Source organism: Perognathus longimembris, chromosome 5 (genome assembly GCF_023159225.1).
Source record: "Perognathus longimembris pacificus isolate PPM17 chromosome 5, ASM2315922v1, whole genome shotgun sequence".
Taxonomy (NCBI): domain Eukaryota; kingdom Metazoa; phylum Chordata; class Mammalia; order Rodentia; family Heteromyidae; genus Perognathus; species Perognathus longimembris.
In genome coordinates this window covers 22,978,283-22,996,316 of record NC_063165.1, presented here as the reverse complement: position 1 = coordinate 22,996,316, position 18,034 = coordinate 22,978,283, and the positions used below count along the sequence as shown (strand labels likewise).

General features: G+C 34.5%; 1 protein-coding gene across 1 annotated transcript in view; it reads left to right on the top strand.

Annotated features, from left to right (window-relative positions):
- Positions 1-18,034, top strand: part of Gbe1 (1,4-alpha-glucan branching enzyme 1) — a 224,410-nt gene that overhangs the window by 117,542 nt on the left and 88,834 nt on the right. The window contains exon 7 of the mRNA XM_048346430.1: positions 2,545-2,754. Within this exon, the coding sequence (XP_048202387.1) occupies positions 2,545-2,754 (210 nt within the window). The remainder of the gene's footprint in view (positions 1-2,544; positions 2,755-18,034) is intronic.

The following is an 18,034-nucleotide window of genomic DNA, read 5'->3' as shown; positions in this document are numbered from 1 at the left end:
TCTTTCTCCCTTGCTAACTGTTTCTCCCTCAATTCAAATATCTCTTTTCTGCGCCATGACCAGAGTAATCATTTTAAGAGAAAACCATATCAGTGTCTTTTTTTGAGAACTCATCACTTACTATCTCTTTCAGAATAAAGCTATAGGTCTAATATTGGCTCAGAAGTTTCCATTGATCTGGATCTTATAGAGCTTTATGGGTTTAGATCTTTCCCTCTTGACCACTCTACTTTAGCTACTCTATCCTGGTGACTCTTCTTCAAGTAGTCTTCGCTTATTCCTTCCTCTGTGCCCTAACCCACCATTCTTTCTTCTCTAATACTCCCTTAGCTATCTTCATCCCTTTCTTTTCTTTTCTTGTTTTTTTTTTTTTACTCGAATATTGCCTTTTTCTCTGAAACTTTCTCTAGTGACCCTATTTAAAACAGAAAACCTGTCTTTTGTGTTTTATTTTATTTTTTGTGTCAGTCCTAAGGCTGTACTCCAGGTCTGGTCCTTGAGCTTTTTTGTGCAAGGTTAGCACTCTTCCACATGAGCCACAGTTTCACTTATGGTTTCTTGGTGGTTAAATGGAAATAATACTCTCATAGACTTTCCTGCCTGGGCTGGCTTTAAACTGCAATCCTCAGATTTAATTTTCCCTAGTAGTTAGGATTATAGGCATGAGACAAGAGCACCCACCAACCTGCCTTTCTAGTTTTTTTCTTCCTTTTCCTCTGGCACTATTAATACTGTGTACTATTTCACATATTTTGTTCTTTTGTCTCCTAATCATAATATAAATTACACAAGAACAGTGATATTTATATGCTTATTGTTGAATCTTTAGAAAACAGAAAATTTCATGTCTCATGGTATGTAACTCACTCAGCATTTGATAAGCAAACAAATGGGGGTGTTGGAAGTGTTGCTTAGGTGTTAAGGTGCCAGCCAATTAGTAAAAGCATCAGATACTGAGTTCACCTCTCAGTCTCAGAAAGAAAGGGAGGGGTGAGAAGTGGAGGAAGGAAGGGAAGGAGGGAGGGAGGGAGGGAGGAAGAAGTGAGACATTAGGGTTTCTCATTTATTGACTATGTAGTTCAGTAAATACAAAGTGTATGTGATTGAAATAAGGAAAATAATTGTAAAATGTTATAAGACAAGATAATGTTACTGAAAATTGCCAGAAAGTAAGTGTGCAGTTGGATACAATAAGGACTTTGTCCTGAGGATGATGAGAGCCCAGTATGGTTTGTAGTAGGGGATGGCAGAACCTTTTCACATTTTGAAAATAGGGCTCCTGCTGCTAGGTAGAGTATACCATCAGGAAACTTGCTTTTTACTAAGCACTTCATTGTTTCACACAGGAACAAGCAGTGACAGCCCCTGCTGGCAAGACCCATTCTAGTGAGGCAGAGACATAAACAATTAGAACCAGAGTGTGTTTTTTTTTTTTTTTTTTAAAGGGCAGAGTTGATGCAAGGACAACTTTAGTGTGTGGAGATTTTACATAAAATAAGAGAAACCTTCTTTTTTTATTGTTTTTTATTACATGTAGATTGGGAGACTTATTTTTGGCAACATTGGGCATGCCAAACAAGTGGTCTTTGGACCACATCTCCAGCCCTTTTTGCTTTCTTCATTTTTCAAATAGGCCTCATGCATTTGTCAGCCAGTATTAGACTGTAGTCCTCTTAAGTATGCCTCTTCCATGGCTGAGATGTCATACATGTACTACCATGCCTAGGTTGTTCTTTGGGATAGGGTTTCATTAACATTTGTTTGCTTCCGCAAGCCACCATCGTCCTTGTGCCTTCTCTTCCTGATGAGCTGGTATGATAGGCTTAAACCAAAATACCCAGCCAGCTCACTGCTTTTTGTTGTTGTTGTTTGTTTGTTTTTGCCAGACTTGGGGCTTGAACTCAGGGCCTGAGCACTGTCCGTGGCTTCTTTTTGCTCAAGGCTAGCACTCTACCACTTGGAGCCACAGTGGCACTTCCAGCTTTTTCTTTATATGTGGTGCTTACGAATCAAACTCAGGGCTTCATAAATATGAGGCAATCAATCTACCACTAGGTTATATTCCCAGCCCCAGTTTACCGTTTTTAACACACATAAGTATACATGTGAGCTTCCCAAATTTTCTGCTTGGGTGGCAACACACAGGGCTCATTCATTATTACTGTAAGGCATTCCAGTTTGGGAACAAGTACAGCCAGGATGTTCTTAATCCAAACAGTGGAGGCTATCTTATCTCAGCCACATCTGTTCAAAGGGATGGGTAGGCAGGTGAGTATGAATAGCCATTATTGGTTTGCATTTGAAAACCTGTGGGTTGGATGATAGCAAACAGTTACATATTTTTACAGTTTCAAATGAGAAAGTTTAGGATATAAATCTTCAGATAATACCTTAAGTATTGTTTTTTGTATTTTGAATTTGCTTAATAACAAATGTGGCTTTCAACATTTAGTACTCTGTTAAGCAAAACCACTCATGTGGATGTAATTGCCTATTTGCTTTACACGTGGTGCATTTTGTTTTTCCTGTTTTCTTTGCATTTAGTCGTTATGGAACACCTGAAGAGCTAAAAGAACTTGTTGACACAGCTCATTCAATGGGCATTGTAGTCCTCCTAGATATGGTACACAGCCATGCTTCAAAAAATTCAGAAGATGGACTGAATATGTTTGATGGGACCGATTCCTGTTACTTTCATTCAGGACCAAGAGGGACTCACGATCTTTGGGATAGCAGATTGTTTATCTACTCTAGGTAAGAGAATATGCAACAGAAAGCTTCCATACATGTTTATTTTTGTGTGTATAAGTTTACTTGAAGGAAATCCACTGTACATACATGCCTGATATTATTACTTAATGTTCTCCATTTGGTTTTTAAAAATTATATGGGCATTTGTTATTAGCAAATAATAACTTCCTTACTCCCTCCCTCTGTGGTTTCCTTTCCTTTCCTTTTCTTTACTTCTTTTGCAGGTCATAGGGCTTGAACTCAGGGCCTAGGCTCCTGCTCTGTCCATAACCCTCTCTGTGCTCAAGGCTAGCACTCTACCACTTAAGCCACAGCATCACTTCTGGCTTTTTCTGAGTAGTTCATTGGAGCTCAAAGTCTCATGAACTTACCTTCCCTGACTGGATTTGAACCATGATTCTCAGATCAAATGAGGCAGTGTCATTGTTTCTGATGGAAGAATGGAATTCCATTGTGTGATATATACCACATTTCTCCATCCATTTGTCCGTTGAGGGGCATCTCGGCTGGTTCCATCACAGACCTGGTTATAATAAAGCTACCAGCACAATCATTTTCTTTATAAGACTATTCACCATAGTCCAAGTATGGAATTAGCACAATTCCTTATGATATGCTGTGTTAATTTTAAATTTTACAAGTCATATGTCATTCACAATATGCCAGTTATTTTACCACCTAAGAATTTTATCACTATCATATTTTACATTGAACAGACTAATTTATCACTTTGATTTAATCATAGGAAATTTACTTTTAATTAAACACTTCACATTGTTTTATTAATTTTAATGACTAGTAATTGATTAATAAATTAATAGTAAATAATAAGTTTTAATTATACTAATAGTACATTTGTATTTGTGTGTACTCTATGTCTTTTTTAGACTAAGGGTCTTTTTCCATTTTTAAAGTTTCATTGTTCAGTTGGCCAATTCTAGTCTCAAGCTCACTATGTAACCCAGGCTGTAAGCTGAGATTTATTATTGAGATAGTTAAAGATTAAACACACCTCTGATCCTTTTGACCATCTAAATTCAGGGATGTTTTAGATGGTTAAATTTAAATTGCAAAATGTAATATAAGGGGCTGGGGATATAGCCTAGTGGCAAGAGTGCCTGCCTCGGATACACGTGGCCCTAGGTTCGATTCCCCAGCACCACATATACAGAAAACGGCCAGAAGCGACGCTGTGGCTCAAGTGGCAGAGTGCTAGCCTTGAGCGGGAAGAAGCCAGGGACAGTGCTCAGGCCCTGAATACAAGGCCCAGGACTGGCCAAAAAAAAAAAAAAAAAAATGTAATATAAATTCAAAAGAAAGCCCTTGGAAAACTTACAACTAGTCTTTTATCTGAAGTGAAAATATATTATTTATATTTAAATGAGCAAAACACCAAAAACCTAATGTACAGATTGGGCATTTTTACCATGAAAATCTGAAGTGTAAAATACTTCACAAATTTGAACATATTGAGTCCTGATAGAATGTTAGAAGTGGAAATGTCCATACTTGTCCTTCTGATGGAAAACAGTGGAAATGTAGGCATCCGAAAATATTTTGTAAGATTAGCTTCTGGCGGCATAAGTACGTAAAGGAATTCTTTTTTTTTTTTTTTAATTGTCAAACTGATGTACAGAGAGGTTACAGTTTCATACGTTAGGCACTGGATACATTTCTTGTACTGTTTGTTACCTCCTCCCTCACTCCCCCCTCTCCCTCCTCCTCCCTTCTCCCCCCATAAATTGTTCAGTTGGTTTACACCAAACAGTTTTGCAAGTATTGCTTTTGTAGTTGTTTGTCTTTTTATCCTTTGTCTCTCGATTTTGGTATTCCCTTTCACTTTCCTAGTTCTAATACCAGTATACACAGTTTCCAATGTACTCAGATGAGATACAGTGATAGTGCAGGTACAACCACAGGAAGGGGGGATACAAGAGGATCATCAACAATAGAAGCTCCGGTTTCACATGGCATGTTGAAAGTAATTACAATAGTGATATAACAGTCGTTTCCATAACATGGAGTTCATTTTACTTAGCATCATCTTATGTGCTCTCATAAGGGCTCTTGGGCTCTTCCCTATGACCCAGCAGCCCCACTTTTGGGCATCTACCCAAAAGACCACAAACAAGAACATACTAAAGCAGCACAATTTGTCATAGCTAAACTATGGAACCAACCCAGATGCCCCCTCAGTAGACGAATGGATCAGGAAAATGTGGTACATATACACAACGGAATTTTATGTCTCTATCAGAAAGAATGACATTGCCCCATTTGTAAGGAAATGGAAGGACTTGGAAAAAATTATACTAAATGAAGTGAGCCAGACCCAAAGAAACATGGACTCTATGGTCTCCCTCATAGGGAATAATTAGCACAGGTTTAGGCTAGTCACAGCAGAAGATCACAAGAGCCCAAATAAGGAATTCTTTTTGTGTGTGTGCCAGTCCTAGGGATGAATTCAGTGCCTGGAGTACTGTCCATGAGCTTTTTGGTTCAGAACTGATACTCTTCCCCTAGAACCATAGATCCATTTCAGCTTTTGGGTGGTTATTTTGAACCTTGATTTTTAGATCTCAACCTCCTGAGTAGCAAGTATTATAGGTGTGAGTCACTGGTGCCCAGATTAAAATAAAATATTTTTGTGCTTCAATTTGAGTCAGATTCCTTAAAAGTTCATTTCTTATATACAAATATACCATATTCCAAAAACAGCATGCTGTGGTCATAAGCATGTTGGTGTGGGACATTGAAACTCTTAACTAATATTTTTTACAATTAATTTATTTGAAAGAATTTGCTAATTTTCTTTTCATTTCTTCCATTCATGGATACATAATGTGCCATTACATATAATACAATATATAATTTATACATATGTAATGGCAAATCATATATGCATCTACCCTTGACTGGCATGTAACCAAGTGTAGAAAAAATTTGTTCTAGAAAATAGTTTTAGAAAACTAAGAATTCTTGTTTTTTCAACACAAATTTAGATATTGTTTGCCCAGAAGAAGTTGTTTTGCTGCTCTCTTTTCTTAATGGCATGTATTACTTCATATTTTGTTCCTGGGTAGAGTCATTTTTATTAGATAAAACAACAAAATAGATGGTAAAAGATAGTTAGCTTGCTTCCAGGCCTGATGTCACTCTGGTTCAAATCCATTTATCATTCTTTTTCTCATACTCTTCATTATTAAGGATGCAGAGAATGCCAGTCGGTGTAATTCCCTTTTTGAAGGTATTTTGCATTTATAACACTTTTTGAATATTTCTTTATATACTGTTTATTCATAAATATTTATTTATTACTTTTTTGAGTATTGCTTTATATACTAAATATTTATAAATTTATTGAATAAATCTTGTAATATAGAATATGCACAAAAAAAAAACAAAACTCTTTGCCTCTGGACCATTTTTGAATGAATTAGGATTTACCTCAACCTGAAAACTGAAACATATGAAAGTCAAAGATAAAGACTTACATCCTATAACAATTATTCTATAGAATTACACCTTGTAAAGAAATAAACTACATAGGTGGATTTTTATGGTATTTCCAATTCTTTATTAAAATAGCTTTATGATGGGGCTGGGGATATAGCCTAGTGGCAAGAGTGCCTGCCTTGGATACACGAGGCCCTAGGTTCGATTCCCCAGCACCACATATACAGAAAACGGCCAGAAGCGGCGCTGTGGCTCAAGTGGCAGAGTGCTAGCCTTGAGCGGGAAGAAGCCAGGGACAGTGCTCAGGCCCTGAGACCAAGGCCCAGGACTGGCCAAAAAAAAAAAAAAAAAAAAAGCTTTATGGTACATTTTTCTGTACTTTTGGTATTTATACTTATGTAACTTTCAAAAGAGAAAGAGATTATAATTATTTTCAATTATTTATTATAGAAATTGAGAACATGTCTATTATAGGAACAGAAAAATTCAGTAATATATTATGATTTATTTTTCATCTGCTAGTAGTTTTTCTCAGGTACACACTTTGATCAACAATGCATTTTATGGTTTTAGATTATAATCATTATTTTTATTATGAATATTCAAAAAGTACTCCATCATAGTGGCTTAATCTTCTCTAAATGTAGTTTCTGTTATTTGAAATATTATATTTAACCAATGCCTACATTTTTCAATTTTTATAGATTTAGTTCTGAGCTGTGCCCTCAATTTTGACACCATTAAAATATAGAAAATAAAAGTACAAATTGAATGTGTATGACCCAGTCACACAAATAATTCCATAATAATTAGATTTTACCCTATATGAAATGCCAGTGCTGTTGGAACTCTTTCCATTTTTGTCTCATTACTCATTTACAATTTATTAGAGACTTTACTGATAAAATTTGTATTAGATTGAGAAAATGTGTGTCTTTTACATTTAACACCAATATTTATTTGCAATGGCACATGCAATTTAATAATTATTCATTGTATCCTGAAGTTGTTTTTACGGTCTTGGCATTCATGTTTAAAGTCCTCTTCTGCTCTTTTGAAGTTGTTTTTACGGTCTTGGCATTCATGTTTAAAGTCCTCTTCTGCTCTTTTGTTAGCAAGTGTTCTAATTCATAACCGGGGCATACTTCAGTAGGGGAAGTTTGTGGGTTTTTTGTTTTTTTTCCTTTTCTGCTTTTTGTATCACTGAGGTGACTTAATTAGGATTAGACTATCACCTCCAGAAAAATCACACACTTGACTGTCATTTGGTGCTGGTTGTCAGCTAGGATTGCAGCCAGGACATTAAAAGCAATGAGTTCATTGCCTCCCTTAGCATCACATTCGTATATGACTTGAGCTCTCTTGAAGGAGGGAGTCTCAAAACCAGGATGTGCAGAATAGCATTTCACATGGTCTGGATCTGACAAATGATTAACTGTCAAACAGTCATAGACTCAAGTGAGGGAACAGAAATATTGTTTTTCAATGGGAGGAGCATGAAAGAATTTTTAATCTATGTTATGAAATTTCCATACTTAATATTTATAAAGGATAATTAATAGCTGTGTTCACAAAGAGGTTTGTTAAAATGCTTGTTCATGTGGCTATTATTTATTTCAGCCATATGTCTTCGCATAGAGTTACATCTGAAGTAGGTAATTTTGAAGTTTAATTTCTATTGTAAATGTGATAATAGCTATAAAGCTAACTAGAAAGAGCAAACTGAAGACAAAAATCCAATGCAAAATTATTTAACTTTGCTGTATGTATATCCTTATATGCATATAAATACATAAAAAAGAAATAATTTACTTTTACCCTCTCCATATTTTAAGTACTATAACTGCATTTTGAGAGTTTTTTTCCATATGCAGATGTAATCAGAAAGAAAATTGTATTACATATTTTAAATATGAATTATTTCCACACTTTACATAGGTTTATTAATATAACATATTGACAAATATTTATGAAATGGCATTTGGTTTGCTTAGGGTCTAACTAAGCCTCTTAAAAATAACTAACAACTTTTAAAATTATATAGACCGAAAAAATATATATATAGAATTCCATCAGGAGAGATACATTGCTCAATTTCATCCTATCTATATGTCACAGCCTGTCACCATTTACAGTCTTTGATTCAAGTGCCATCATCAACATTATCAGAATTAAATCTCTCACTCTGGGTAATGCCAGAGATCCTGACTGTGGTATTTCATTACCTGCTATGAATAAATTTCCAATCAGGGGCAGCCCATGTTTTAATTTTCTGTCTACTCAGTTGAACTGCCTTCTAGCTCTACTAAATTACTAATGACAGTTCATAAAAGAAATTGGGTTGTCCTTTCTTCAGGTGCAAAAGAGAACTTTCTGAAAAATCGTCACCCATATGTCTTAGGAGTACTCAGAGGGAGAAGTTATGTTTAATGCAGTGCTCTCAATTTTGAATTTTGTTTGTTTACTCCCGAGCCATTATATAAATGCACTTGATAAAAATAACAAGTACAGATTTATTTCAGTTTAATAGCTATGCCTTAGCTATTACTAAATCTTCAAGTGAGCATTTTTTTTTCTTTTTGCATGTTCCTTTCAAGGATATTGTGTCTGGAAGGAGGGTCTTTATTTCTCCTTAAAGTTTCATTTGAACATAAAATTTGTTTAATTATATTCTTTCATTATGTGACAACTATTACCCAGGAAAATATTCTACTTTTTTCTAAATTTATTCCATGTTCCTTCAGAAGAAAAAGTGAATATACCCTTATTTCTTTAGGGTCATAACTACATGGAGCAAAGTACATTGTAGTATTGTTATTATATTAGTCTATTTCAGTTTTAACCAAGCAAGACCTTTCCCCAAATTTGGATATGGAAGGTAATTTATGAATACTCTCCCTATTCAGATTATTCAGAATATATTTTCTAATCCTAAAAGTTGGTTTATGATATTTTATCACATAACTTTCTTTTTAGTTTAATAAGGTGAATTACATTGATTTTGAATGCTAAATCAATTTCACATTCCTAAGATAAGTACTCATAAATATAGATGCAAGTATTCTAGACAAATATATTTGATGTATTTATATATGCTCTTACACTGTGACCAAATCATTTTTTAATGTTAAAACTTAATTTAAGAGTTATTATGCAATAAAGTATTATCTAATAAGCAGATGGAAAAATTATTACTAGCAAGATATTTAAAAGTAAGCATCTAGGATATGAGCAAAAACTGCTGATATTATACTTACGATAGCTTTAAACCAATAGTGTATTTTTTCACAGCTTGATTACCCTTTATCCAACATGCTTGTCATAAAGTGTTTGGATATGATTTTCTTTTTATTGTAGAAAATTCTCAGGTACATAATTAGATATCTTAAATATATTTATATTTCATACACATCTTATTCATATAATCAAAAGATGCTCCTTTCATTTTAATTGCAACCTTTCTTATGAGATCAGGTGTGGAGTTTTCCATTTGCGATAATATGTTAACACTCAAAAATGTTTTGAACTATTTCAGATATTTAAATAATTTTATTTCTATATTTAAATATTAGATACTAATTTAGATATTAAATATCAGATATTTAAATATTTAAATCTTCCACTATTATTTAATCAATAGTAAACCTGATCAAAATAACAAATACTTGATGACTTTTAAAAGATAAATGTGAATAACCAGTTTTGAAACAGCTCAATGCTGTTTTGTGAAATTAGAAATGTACCTGTGATAGAACATATTACTAGATATATGTGAATGGGAAACTGCTGAGCACGTTAATCTGATTTTTTAGGGAAAATAAAAATCTGAAGACTCAGTCTCTTCAGGATATTATTGCCCTTTAAAAAAAGAAAGTTGACATAACTACAAAGACAGTTATACCAGAAATAAAGAATTTGAAGGAGACAGGCTCTGGTAACTTATGCCTTTAATCCTAGCTACTCAGGAGGCTGTGATCAGAGGAACGCAGTTCAAAGCCATCCCTGGCAGGAAAGTCTGTGAGACTCTTACCTAAAATTATCCTCCAGAAAACCAGAAGTGATGCTCTGGCTCAAAGTAGTAGAGGGCTACCCTTGAACAAAAGAGCACATAGACAGTGCCCATGAGTTCAAGCCCATGACTTGGGGGGGTGGTGGGGAGAGGGAAAACATCAAGGAAATATTTTCCACATGATTTTATTGCCAGAAAGGAGTGTAGTATAATTTCTTCACTAAAACACCTACAAAAACTTGGCACAATTTTGGCTAAACTTTTAAAACTGTTCTGATATAAACATGTCATGACATTTCACTTTTAAAGTACTACCTCTTAAGTTTAGATTTATAAATTCCACCTGGTTTGCTTAATAAAAAGCAACTATAGTTGCTTATAAGACAGCTTTGAACATAGTTTTAGCAAAGACATATTTCAAAATAATCAGATAATATAGAAAACACTAACTGGTATAACATTCTTCCTTATACACATTAAATTCATAGAATAATTATTAATAGCTTCTGGAAATGCTAGGTATTCCATAAAGGGGTTAGTATTTTTTTCACTTAAGCTGTTTTTAAATTTCTTTTATTATTTCTTCTCTGCTTTAAGCAGAGCCTTATTTCAACTTTATTAAGGAAAAATAGTTAAATCTACTATTTCAAAGAAAGTAGAGTTAGCTTCAAAATTCAGACAGACTAATTCTCTTTTGTAAAAGAGATTAAGAAAGTTGCTATATCAATCTAATCTGTCTGGAATTGAGTTCAAATACTAGAAATATAACTTCTTTCACAGGCTTTATGAGATTATTCAGCCTAGCAGAAAGGTTTCTATTGATGCAGAGCACAGCACAGGGGTAAGGATTTACTGTCTTTGTATAAACTTTGTTCCTGGTATTATCTGCCTCATTTATTCCCCAACAGTATAAACCTTAAATGCCCATGGGTTCTGTGAAAAGTCTTAAGAATTTGAGTCTTACACACCTATCACACTCACCTTCCCAAATGCAAACTTACTTTAAAGTAGAACTGTTTACTTCAAATTTGAAAATACTCCATATTGCCCTAAAAGCAGCTTCTTTAGCTTAATAATGCTTAACTGGTTTGTGAAAATGGCCTTAAGGTCCCTATTCAACTGATAATCCCTTTAAGTCAAGGACTTTTGTGGAGTCTATAATAATAATAATGATATCTAGCTTTGTTTATGACCTTTATAAACAAGCAGATAAAAAGTGAGACAAAAATCAATTGTTTCTTTTATTTTTATCTGTGGGTAACAAGAATTTGTGTAAGCATGTCAATTTTCTAGTTTGGACTAGTAGATTTGAAGGTATAAAGAGATATTTCATGGTTTTCTAGCTGAATGACTGCCTTAGTATTAGTCCAGGATAAAAAATAAAATGGTATTTGGAGCATCCATTTTTCAGTAAATTTAGGTTTCTCATAAATTTGAGATGAGTAATAGAGATATAAAATTATTCATTTTGAGGTTTTTTTTTTTCCTCTGTTGATATAGATTAGTGATCAGGAGTGTTTTACTCTAACTTCTGAATTTTTCATGCATATATTTTTTTTTTTTTTGGCCAGTCCTGGGCCTTGGACTCAGGGCCTGAGCACTGTCCCTGGCATCTTCCCGCTCAAGGCTAGCACTCTGCCACTTGAGCCACAGCGCCGCTTCTGGCCGTTTTTCTGTATATGTGGTGCTGGGGAATCGAACCTAGGGCCTCGTGTATCCGAGGCAGGCACTCTTGCCACTAGGCTATATCCCCAGCTTTTCATGCATATTTTTTACTGTGGAAATGCTTTACCTAGGGACTTCCATACTTTTGTTTCTTCGCTATATATAAGAAAAGCTGCTAGCCTCTGATTTTATTCTCTTCAACAACGTTTAGATATCTTCTCAAGGTTAGACTTTTACCGATGATACTTTCAAAAATAGCAGGAACAAGTTGTAGTTAATATTTTACCAAAGTGTTTTAGGAAACAAAATAGTACAACAGTGAACTTTTCTGAGACCAAGACTGTTTGTAACATTATATTAAGAATAGAAAAGTAAAACAGTTAATGTCCAGACTCACCTGCTTTGAGAGCTTGATGATAATTATGATGCTTAGATGATGATTAGAACTTTTATTACAAGTCTTTTAATTTGAATGAACTAAGTGATTTACCAAGTCCCTGACCAGCAGCAATAAATAACCCTACCATTCTCTATTCCTCTTACTTCTTTGTTGTCATTATTGATACTAGTATATGATAACCTACATATTTGGTGTGTGTGTGTGTGTGTGTGTGTGTGTCTGTGTGTGTCTGTGTGTGTCTGTGTGATGGGGACTGACCTCAGGGCTTGGGCTCTGTCCCTGACCTCTTTTTGTTCAAAGATAGCACTGTGCAACTTGGAGTCACAGCTCCACTGCTTTAAAAAAAATAGTAATATATGTTTTAAATATTTTTTAAATGTTAATCCTGAAAACAATACGAATTGCTTCATATTGAATATTTTTATTTAAAGTAGTACTTACCTTTCTTTCCTCCATTTTTATGTTTCTTGTTTTAGAAAATTTTCACCAATTTTTGTGGCACTACAAAATAACTTGCTATGCTTGATTGTTCTTCACAACTGAATTCAGTTCACAAATGTATAAAAATATTCTATGTAAAATTATATTATCAATAGTACATAATATAAAGAGTTAAAATAGTAACAATCTGACATAAAGCAGGTGATTTCTTTCTTGTTCCATGCTGGATGAACCAAGCAATTGACATTTGAATCTCAGTCTCATGTGTAAATAACTATTATTATATTATGTATGTATTATAGGGCAATGTTTCCAACTGTATAAAATACAATAAGTGAAAATATGTGGCACGTGGATATAGAATGTTGTAGCATAATGGAGTTATACTTTAACATTTCTTAGTTTTTTCTTCTTTTATTATTATCTTTAAGTAGTTACAAAAAAGAGTTGCCATTTAACGAAGCAGTTTATTAATACTATATATCTTGATCAATGTTAGACCTTTCAACATTTTTACCTGTCTATTTCCTACCCACCACTTCCCTCACTCTTTGTAATTTTGTAAGATATACACTGGATTATTAATTGCATCTTCACCCTCTTCTCTTCATTTGCTCACCCCTTTCCATAAGCCCCCCTCCCACTTCATTTGAGTATTCATTTCCTTGTGTTTTATTTTGCTGAACTTTGATTTTTACCTTTGTAAAGAATTACACGATTTGAAATTACCATTGAATCTACCACATTTCAGTTACTACATTTGCATATACTTGCATACTCAACATTTTACTTTTAGGATTATAAGCTAAATCTAGCTTCCACATATAAGAGAAAACATGGATCTTTTGTCTCTCAGGGTCTGACTTTTTTCTTTTAATGTAATTTTTCCAGCTATTTTCGTTCCTTTACAAGTGCTACACTATCATTCTTTCTAATGGATGAGTAAAATACCATTGTGTACTTTCAGATTTTTAATTAAGAACATAATGACACAGTAGCTAGGTAGGTAAAGGGCTGCCCAAAGCAAACAGGCCTTGACTAAGGTAGCTGTCATTAATCAAGTACTGCCAGTTATTTCTAGTAGATAATGGAGACCATAAAGCACCTTGCACTTACATAAAGGCAGTTAAAAATCCCATTTTAAATGAAATTACTCTGCTTTTAAATGCCCCAGTAAAGCAAAATTTAGCTTTATTGAGGATGTCCATACTGTTAATAAGCAGTAGCCTTTGATTCTTTTGATATCTTATATTGAAGTGATAAATTATTTACAAATTATAAATATAATATGATACAGAATCGGTATAAGCCCACATTCACTACTTACTAGCAGTAACGTAGTAAGACTGGTTAATCTTCAAAGTTTGAATTCCTCTTCTGTAAAATAAGGTTATCACTTGTCTGCCTTATAAGGTTGCGAAGATTCATAAACACTATTTTCCCAATATCTACTTTATAGTTATGGTAATTATCATCATCATTACAATACCATTTTGATAATCACCTTCTGAGAAAATTTATCCGCTTACTCCTCTGAAACAAAAGGATGAAAACAACAATTTTTCCTGTGGCATAATAACTATGGATCTTTGTACATTATAATCTAATGTGTGTGTGTGTGTGTGTTTGTGTGCGTGCGCGTGCGCGCATGGTAAGTGGGCCTTGAACACAGGACCTGAGCATTTTCTCTTAGCTTTTTTTGCTCAAGACTGACATTCTATCATGTCTACCACACCTTCAATTCCAGCTCTTTCCTGGTTAATTGGAGATAAATGTTTTGTAGGATTTTCTACCTGGGCTGCCCTGAAATCAGTAGCCACAGATTTCAGCCACCTGAGTAGGTAGGACTGGAGGTGTGAGACACCAGCACCTGGCTTATACTATTTTTTTCAAAAGCAAGCTAACCTGTTTTGTTTTTTCATTTGTTTATTTGTTTTTTAATGGAAGCACGGATTTGAAACAGTTGCCAAAATGATGAATTATAATCAACAGCTAGCAGAATTGTGATGTCACCTTTGAGAGTAACAGTAAAGAGCAAATAGCTACCAAGGTCAGAAAGCAGAACTGAAAACACAGCAATGTCAGGCCACTTAGGTGCAGTAGTGAACAGGTCTGTACACTTTAAATGTCCCTCTGGGCATCATTAGCCTGCACTGTGTTGTAATAATTGATCATAATAAGCCTGAATCATTAAAAAAGCTTCAAATTATGTTCACAATTTATATTTAAGTTGTCAAGAAAAAACAAAATGTAACTTCAAAGTATTTCTGGTAGAAGTGATAAAATTTTAAAGTTTGTGTTAATAATTGAAAATGAGCTATCATCTATTCTCATTCTCTGCCTGCCTCCACCCCACCCCCAGTCTGAAAACCTGACATTATTCATACTAGGCCAGTGCTCTACCACTGAAGTACGTTTCCAGCCCTGTTAACTGCTCTGCAGTGAGGATTTCTTTGAAGCTTTTAATGGGTACACTACTCGGTTCTGCATTATATATTATTCTTTAAAAAGGAATGAATTTAATATATTTAATAGAAATAAATAATATGTTAAATATTTTCAGTCACCAAAAGTATTTTATTAATCAGATATTGGATTAATTACATTGTTTACTTGGTATTTTAAGTCATAGAATATCTGATACATTTCTTAAGGCCTTGTTACTGTGTAAAATTCCTTCTCAACCTCACCAGTCTAAACTCAGATTTCATGAAATTCTGTCCCTTGGGGTTTCCTTTTTATTCTTTCTTTACTAAATAAACCAGAAGTAAAAATGTGTTATTTTCTTTACATTTCTTGTGTGTGTGTATACACATTGATTGATTAATTGATTGATTTATTATGGGACTAGAATTCTGGGCCTGGGCTCTGTCCCTGGCCTCTTCAGCTCAAGGATAGTGCTCTACCCTTGAGCCACAGCATCATTTCCAGTTTAGTTTTCTGGTAGTTAATTGGAGATAAGAGTCTCTTTGACTTTCATGTCTTCTTTTTTCTTGGGCTGTTGTTTGTTGTTGTTCTGGTCCTGTTCTCTTGTTTTTTCTTATTCCTACTACATCTCAAATATATACTTGGTAATAAAGGTATATGGTATTTGAAAGAACACAGTCCCAAACTACAGGAATAACTAGGTCATGGTTTCATTTTATATTATTGCTTTTCAATTTCAGCATTCAGCAACACCATAAGTGGAAAGTTTTCTCTACATTTTTTAGATTCAAGTATATAAATTTCTACAAGGAATCTAACTATAAAATATTAACAGATCATACCAATAGAAAAATAAAAACTCACTCAAGACTAAGTACTCTGAAGAAAAATCATCCTTCATGTCTAGATTAGTGATCTCTGAATTGATAATGACATGATCATGACCTCTCGTTAATTCATCCATGAAACATTCTGTGTGTTTTCTTTTACTTTTGTGCTTCTCTCTCCCTCATCCTCACATACTCTAAATAACACAAGGGAAAGCAAGTTTCTGAGGCAGAGAATGATTTGTGTCTGTGTCAGAAAAAGTGTAGCTGTGGTTTTCTCTCATGTTTCTCTTCTCTGTCTTCTCTATTTGGCTTTTCCCCTGCTATGCTGAAGATTTTTACTTGTATTAATAAGCAGCTGTGTTTAGAAAGTTACCTTAAGAAACATGAGCCTTTGGAGCTATTTGCGCATAAACCTAGGTAGTTCAGTGATAGTGGGAACAAATCAAAGTAAAACTTGGTTGTTGTATTTTTTTTTTAATGCAGGCTACATTAACATCCTGTAGATGTCATGCAGATACATTTTTTTAATGTAGGTTCTTACATTTCATCTGTAGATAAAAATGAGTTCTTATAAATATCAACTAGAGTGTTCCACGAATTTTTCACTTTTTGATGCATTTTCTATATGCATTTTGGTAGTGTGCATATCATATGTAAAATCCAAATGTCCGTTTATTACATATATAGATTTAAATACTTTTGTCTGTTGCTGTTAACACAGTCAAAATTCGCAGCTGTAGAATAATTTCTGTTCTCAACTGTGCAAATAAGATATTTTGCTTTAAAGGGATGCATGAAAAAATAGTTCCATATTACATATGTTTGCAAAATACATGGAGGTGTGTGTGTGTGTGTGTGTGTGTGTGTGTGTGTGTGTATGTGTGTGTGTGTGTTTGGTTGTATCAAACTTTGGTGAAGTCTGTATTTTAGAGTGAATGCTACATGTTGGCAGTGTGATGTCATTTTGTTTGTTTTCTGTTTTGGTGATGATTCTGGGGCTTGAACTCAGGGTGTAGGCCTTTTCTCTGAGCTTTTTTTTCTCAAGGCTACATCTATACCCCTTGAGCCACAGCTCTACTCCCAGCTTCTTGGTGGTTACTTGGAGATAAGAGTTTTATAGACTTGCCAACCCAAACTGACTTTGAACTGCCAATTCTCACAGCTCAGCCTTCTGAGATACTAGTATTCCAGTCAGGAGTCAACAGCGCCCGACATCAGGCAGCATGATACTTATGCCCAAACATTAAAACTTAATACATTTCTGTGGAAAATTATACACTGAAAATAAATTTTGCATAGAATGGGTTCCCTAATTTTGCAAAGTTGGTAAGTTTACCAGTTACCCAAATGTGATAAAGAACTGACAGAGAAACAATGTAAAACCAGAAAAGGCCTTCTGATCCCTGTGCTCAAGATACATATTCAGAGATCAATAAATATTGTGGAGAAAAACATGCATAAAGCCTTGGCTTCGTTTGGTGGTACATGACTCTGGTCTCAGCATTTGAGGAACTAAGGTAGGAGGATCATTTGCTCTGGAAATGAGATCATTGTCAGACTTGTAGGTCCATGTAAGTAGTTTGGAGTTTCTTCTTTTGTTCATTTTATTGTGGTTGGCTGGAAGCTCTTTTAGTACACCTTTATGACCTATATTTCTTTTCTTTTTTCTAAGACCAGAACTCAGATTCCATATGTAGCATTTGCTTTCTCTCATTGGTTGTCACTCTACCATGTTAGCCATGCCTCCAACCCTTAATAGGCCCTTAAAGGCCACTCTTGGAGGATAGCTCTTGTTTAAGCCATCCAGTTCTTAGATTATTTTAGGATTATTATGAATGGAACTTGCCTGAATCTCTTCAGGCTCCTCTGCTTCTTGTTAAGAGATGTCATCACTAGTTGGCTCCAACACACATCTACTGTACTCTCCATGACATGTAGAGGAGTATGGCCAGAGGTGGTCTTCAACTTGATGCTATAGGTTTGGGGCTTAGAACCTCCAAGAACTTGTTAGGGGAGTGGAGGTTAAAAGAGATGAGAACATGGAATAACAGGTAT